The sequence below is a fragment of the Manihot esculenta genome, chromosome 5 (assembly GCF_001659605.2).
Source record: "Manihot esculenta cultivar AM560-2 chromosome 5, M.esculenta_v8, whole genome shotgun sequence".
Taxonomy (NCBI): Eukaryota; Viridiplantae; Streptophyta; class Magnoliopsida; order Malpighiales; family Euphorbiaceae; genus Manihot; species Manihot esculenta.
In genome coordinates, this window is record NC_035165.2 from 33,503,796 (window position 1) to 33,509,320 (window position 5,525).

Genomic DNA, 5,525 nt, shown 5'->3' on the forward strand with positions numbered 1-5,525 from the left:
AAATTAAATAAAAAATAATATTTAAAAAAATTATAAAAACATTCAAAATTAATGCCATTAGTAATAAATTTAATAATAAGGTGCTTGATGCATTTTTAAATTAAAATTCATCAAAGTATCTTTTAAGATTTGAATCTGTAAAACAGTTTTGTCCCTTTATCTATTTTTGCTAAAAACTTAAGGAAAATATCAAATTCCTTTGCAAAAGAAGCATGCTTTATTATATTTTTTAAAAAGTAGATTGATAAAAGTATTAAATGGTAAAATTTAGGCATGTAGTAAATTAAAATGAATTCCATTAATTTATAACTCCTATGTCAATGAATTATAACTTAAAAGATATTGAAATTATCTCTAAAATTATATTAAATTTAAATTTCATTTAAAATAAACTAAAAGAAATAAACCTACACTTTATGTTTGACATTAATTCTTGTAAATATGTTAACATTTTATTATATGTTAAGGATTTACAGGGAGAGCTCATTTTTTTTTCCAAAGGTAATATTCATATTTCTCGATAGAGATCTCAAAATTTTTAGAGTTGGGATATCTTATAATGATTAAAGAAGGAAATTCTAAAATTAGTGTATTGATGGATTAAAATTCAATAATCTAATAAAAAAATACATAAATTAATCTATTTTCTTTTTACAATGGATAACAAGTTGATGAGCTCGGTCTTAATTCACTGTCGAGGAAGAAGACTTCCAGCATGGAAACTTTAGTGTAATAAACAAAAGCTTACAAAATCAAGCAAAGATCTTTCACACATAAAGAAAACAAAATAAAGCAACAAGAAGCTTAGAATCAAAGTTAAACATATAGTATCAGAAAACAAATATCTTTTCCAAATAAAACATGTGGAAACTTTACTTCTAATTATGTATTTATCATTAAACAATGTCATAAATCTAGCAAGTATTTACTTATCATCTTAAACTCCCGTTTGAATTCATATTGAATATACATATATATATAAATTTTACAAAAATATCTTTTAAAGCTCTAAACTTTGAATAATTTATGGTATCTTGTACTAGAATTACAATCTTAATTATACTTTTGAATAATTCAGTTACAAGACTATTTTAATAAAATTGAGGGTGCAAATATATATTTGACTTTAAATATATTAGTTAGATGCCACTAAAAACTATTTTTATATTAAAAATGGTATATTTTAATCACAAAAACTTTAGTAACTTCTTTAACTCCTTTTTTTAATAGTTTCTAAGGGGGCTTTTTTAAAATAATAATAACAAAAAAAATAGGTCTCATTCTCAATGCCAAAAAAGCCTTTAGTACATAGCTGACAAGTACCAGCCAAGAAAGGAAGATCTATTGAACTAGCCATGAAGTGGAAGAAACCAAAATATTCTCTCCCATTTCTCTCTATTAAATCAGAACTTAGAGGGGAAAAACAATATTCCAAGTGTAAGTTGCATATCATCACCATATTAGATTACTCTTGCTCTTCATTGTCATAGTGATGATATTGCAGCTTCCTAGTTCAAACCCTGTAAATCTCCATATCCAGGCAAAGCTTTCCATTCTTGAATCCACTCATATTCGTCGAAAATGTTTATCAAATCTATCTTACTCTTCACCAAGCTTCTTCATATCCAATTCCCATCAACCTCAATATCCCATCTCATTATCCCCTCCAGCAAATCAGGTTCATTTTTAATTTCTTCCAACTTCATCTTGCATTTAGCTTTTGATCTAGATTTTCAAAATGGTTTTTGTCTGAACCATGTTTGACCATTCATTCTATGGCAGAGTGTTGCAGCCATTGTGTTTGGAGACGGATCAGAATCAAGACTCTATCCATTGACAAAGAGAAGATCAGAAGGAGCAATTCCTATAGCAGCAAATTACAGGATTATTGATGCAGTTGTGAGCAACTGCATTAATAGTAACATAAACAAAATCTATGCCATTACTCAATACAACTCTACTTCTCTCAATTCTCATCTCTCAAGAGCTTACAATGGACAAGGCCTTGGCAGAGATGGCTTTGTTGAAGTTATTGCAGCTTATCAGAGTCCTGAAGACCAGGGCTGGTTTCAGGTCTAGTAATGCCTTATTCCATACTACATTTCTCCCTGATGCTTTGCAGCTGCAAAATCATATTTTCTTTCCTTTCTTTTCTTTTTCTTCCTCCTTCTATCAGGGAACTGCTGATGCTATGAGAAGATGCTTGTGGGTACTGGAAGAGTTTCCGGTATCAGAGTTTTTGATACTTCCAGGCCACCACCTCTACAAAATGGACTACCAGAAACTAATAGAAGCTCACAGGAGTAGCCAGGCAGATATAACCATTGCAGCTCTGGATTATATCAAAGAGCCAGATCCAGGTTTTGGGCTATTGAAAGTGAATTCAGAAAATGAAGTTGCAGAGTTTATTTTGAGATCAGAGAAGGATCCGAGAATTGTAACCTCAGTAAGTTACTTTCATCAATATATCTTCCTCTAATTCCAGGGATCATCTATGAGAATCTTTACCTCCTAATTGCAGGTAAAAAGCTCCAGAAAGCTCATTGATTATGCAAATTGCAAGATTTCCAGCATGGGGATCTACCTGGTTAATAGACAAGTTATGACAAAGCTTCTAGAGACATATTTTCCTAAAGCAAATGACTTTGGAGCTGAAGTGATACCTGGTGCAATATCCTCTGGAATGAAGGTATATAGATTTCTTTTTTTGTGGACATCTCAGATTCCTTTCTTCTGTCCAATGTTTAAACCTGTTCCTCTGTTTTGCATGATTTTTTTTTTTTTTTTAAATTATAAATAAATTCTAACGACATGATTTCATTTTTTTTAAATAAAAATTTTGTAAAGTAAAAAGAAAATCGGTAAAAAAGAATTGAATTGAATTCAATTCAATTCTTGTGAAATGTTTGATACCAAACTAGAGGTTAAGAATTTCTCCTTTTCTGCAGGTGCAGGCTTATCGGTTCAATGGATACTGGGAGGACATGAGGAGCATTTCAGCATTTTATGAAGCAAACATGGAATGCATAAAGAGATCAAACATGGGATATAAGTCAGTAATCTTAATACCAGGAAGGGTGAAAGTACAATACCAGTACAATGAGCTTTACCAAAATTTTCCATCCTTAATTTTTTTTCCCCTCTCTTCAACTAACAAAAAGAAAAAAACTTGATCCTTTCATAGCAGCTTCTGTGATAGAGAATCTCCTCTCTACACCATGCGGCGCTATCTCCCTCCAACTACCATAAGAGATGCAGACATAACAGATAGTGTTATTGGAGATGGTTGCATTATCAATGTAAGAATGAAAAGGAAATATCCATAAACCCATAAAATTTACCATTTAATTTCTATGTTTTGGAAAACTGTCTTCTGATTTTGAAAACTACATTAAAATATGCTTGAAATTTAAAAAATTATACTCATTAGTTCTTCTCATAATTTTATCCATTGTTTTACTACTTAATTAATCTTTATATTTATGAGAAAATTTATTAGTTGGACTTCTAAGTTTTATAAAAATATATACTAATTAGTTATTTCATATTGAGAGTATTTTAAACTTTTTTATAGCAATTAATGATTAAAATTAATGAAAAGATTAATTGTTGGATTTTTTAAAATTTCAAAATGTTTTAATATATTTTTCAAAATAAAAAGAATATTAATGAGTTTTCTTATATTATAGGCATCAAATAGTAATTTTCTTTCTATCTTTCCACTGTGAAATTATGATCACAAGCACATGAAAAACTACTAGAAATTGAAATATTTTCTCTGAATTTTTATTTTGATCTGGTTCTGGATTCCTGGAAATATGGTTTTGACCGTTCTAAGAATAGAGGTGCAAGATCAAAGGAACAGTAGTTGGAATTGGGACAAGAATTGGAGCTGGGGCCATAATTGAAGATTCGGTGATCATGGGCTCCGATTATCAAGTAAGAGGCACATCTAAAATATTTTTTCTATTATCTGTGATTCTTTATTGTTTCAAAGAGGACAATGTTTCAACAGATAGGTGAGTGCATTCACAAGAAAGAGCACATTCAGAAGAGTGGAATGGATGGGAAAGGCACGGATATTTCAACAGGGATTGGTGATGATACTCAGATAAGGAGAGCTCTAATAGACAAGAATGCAAGAATTGGCAGAAATGTAATGGTATGTAGAATCATGATCACTTCTGTCCAGGACTCAGTTTAGCCAGCAACGTGTGTTAGTTTTATAGGAAATACTTATTTAAATTCGATTTATTATAAATTAAGAGATTTTAAATATATAAATAAATAAATTTTAATATTAAAAAATACATAAAAATTTATTTTAATATCTTTTGAATTTTCGATAAATCAAATTTACCTAAAAATTTTCTAAATTTTGTATAATTGTTATTATTTATGTTTATTATTAGACCTAATCATGGTTCAGTTTGGACCGTAAATCAAACTGAAATTATATGATTCTAATTTTTAAATCAAATTAAAATCTTGTATTAAAAACTTATGAGCCTTTCCTCTAAATTAGAACTAGAATTGAATAACTGATTAATTCGAAATGACTGCTCAGTTTTGATTTTAATTTGACTTTGAATTTTTAAAATAAATAATGTAACAAGATTGTGTCACTTAAATATGATACAAAGGCAAGTTAAATCAAAATAATTAAGTTGAATTTGTTTTTTTATTTGTAAAAAAGTTATTATTTCAATTTACACATAATATATTTTATTTTTTATACCATGTAAATGAACAATTTTATACAATTTACTAATATTATTTCATTATTAATTTAACTATATTTAATATTTATATTTGCTTTCTTAGTTTTATTTAAATTTTTTATTTAATTTTTTTAATTTAAAATAATTGAAATTAGAATAAAACCCTAAAAAATCATAATAAACCGTAAACGCTTTGAAATCAAAGTGAAATTGGATTAAAATTAATTTTAAACTAGTAAAAATTAGGTCGATTCGGATTTGATCAACAAATTGAATTAAATCCCCGATTTCGGCTCTTGCTCAAGTCCAAGTATTAATAAAAATAAAATAATAATAATAATAAAAAGTCTTTGTGTTAATGCAGATTATTAATAAGGAGAAAGTGCGAGAAGGCAACAGGGAAGCTAATGGGTTCATAATCAGTGAAGGAATAGTGGTTGTTCTGCAGAATGCAGTGATCCCAGATGGCAGCATTTTATGATTCTATTAATTATTTTTTTACCATTGATTCTTTAATAATTATCTAAAAAAAGATCATCTTATTTATGTATTTTTTTTTAAAGAATAATAATTCTTTTTCTTTTGCAAATTTTCCATTTCTTGCTGTTAGTCAACTCCAAAAACAATATTCGCTAATAGTCCTTCAGTTTAGGTAGTTTTATCAGCATTGTCCCTAAGTCCAATTTGTATCATACAACTCTTTAACTTCAATTTCAATATTATTAAAATTGTTATGCTATGTTATTATCGGCCTACAGATTAACTTATAACTAAATTTCGCTCTTTCTCCACTTACATAAATCT

The 5,525-nt window shown here is 28.4% G+C and overlaps 1 protein-coding gene across 4 annotated transcripts; it reads left to right on the forward strand.

The window, feature by feature from the left end:
* The first annotated feature begins 1,353 nt into the window (after positions 1–1,353).
* LOC110616200 (inactive glucose-1-phosphate adenylyltransferase small subunit 2, chloroplastic) lies at positions 1,354–5,243 on the forward strand. 4 transcript variants are annotated; one of them, XM_043956612.1, is made up of 9 exons: positions 1,354–1,678; positions 1,783–2,073; positions 2,177–2,446; positions 2,522–2,689; positions 2,949–3,052; positions 3,185–3,299; positions 3,844–3,939; positions 4,016–4,162; positions 5,086–5,243. In XM_043956612.1, the coding sequence occupies exons 1-9, from the start codon at positions 1,493–1,495 to the stop codon at positions 5,200–5,202; spliced, it is 1,494 nt and encodes a 497-aa protein (XP_043812547.1). In that variant the 5' UTR covers positions 1,354–1,492; the 3' UTR covers positions 5,203–5,243. The 4 variants fall into 4 exon arrangements, with proteins under 4 accessions (XP_043812547.1, XP_021614238.1, XP_043812548.1 ...); XM_021758546.2 differs by having other exon boundaries at positions 3,188–3,299; XM_043956613.1 differs by having other exon boundaries at positions 2,955–3,052.
* Positions 5,244–5,525: the final 282 nt, after the last annotated feature.

Bases quoted from the DNA above. Each gene is read 5' to 3' on its own strand.
- LOC110616200 (XM_043956612.1), top strand. From the start codon at position 1,493: ATGATATTGCAGCTTCCTAGTTCAAACCCTGTAAATCTCCATATCCAG. The intron at 2,074-2,176 runs GTCTAGTAATGC...TCCTTCTATCAG, and splicing joins AAGACCAGGGCTGGTTTCAG to GGAACTGCTGATGCTATGAG. The intron at 3,300-3,843 runs GTAAGAATGAAA...TTCTAAGAATAG, and splicing joins GAGATGGTTGCATTATCAAT to AGGTGCAAGATCAAAGGAAC.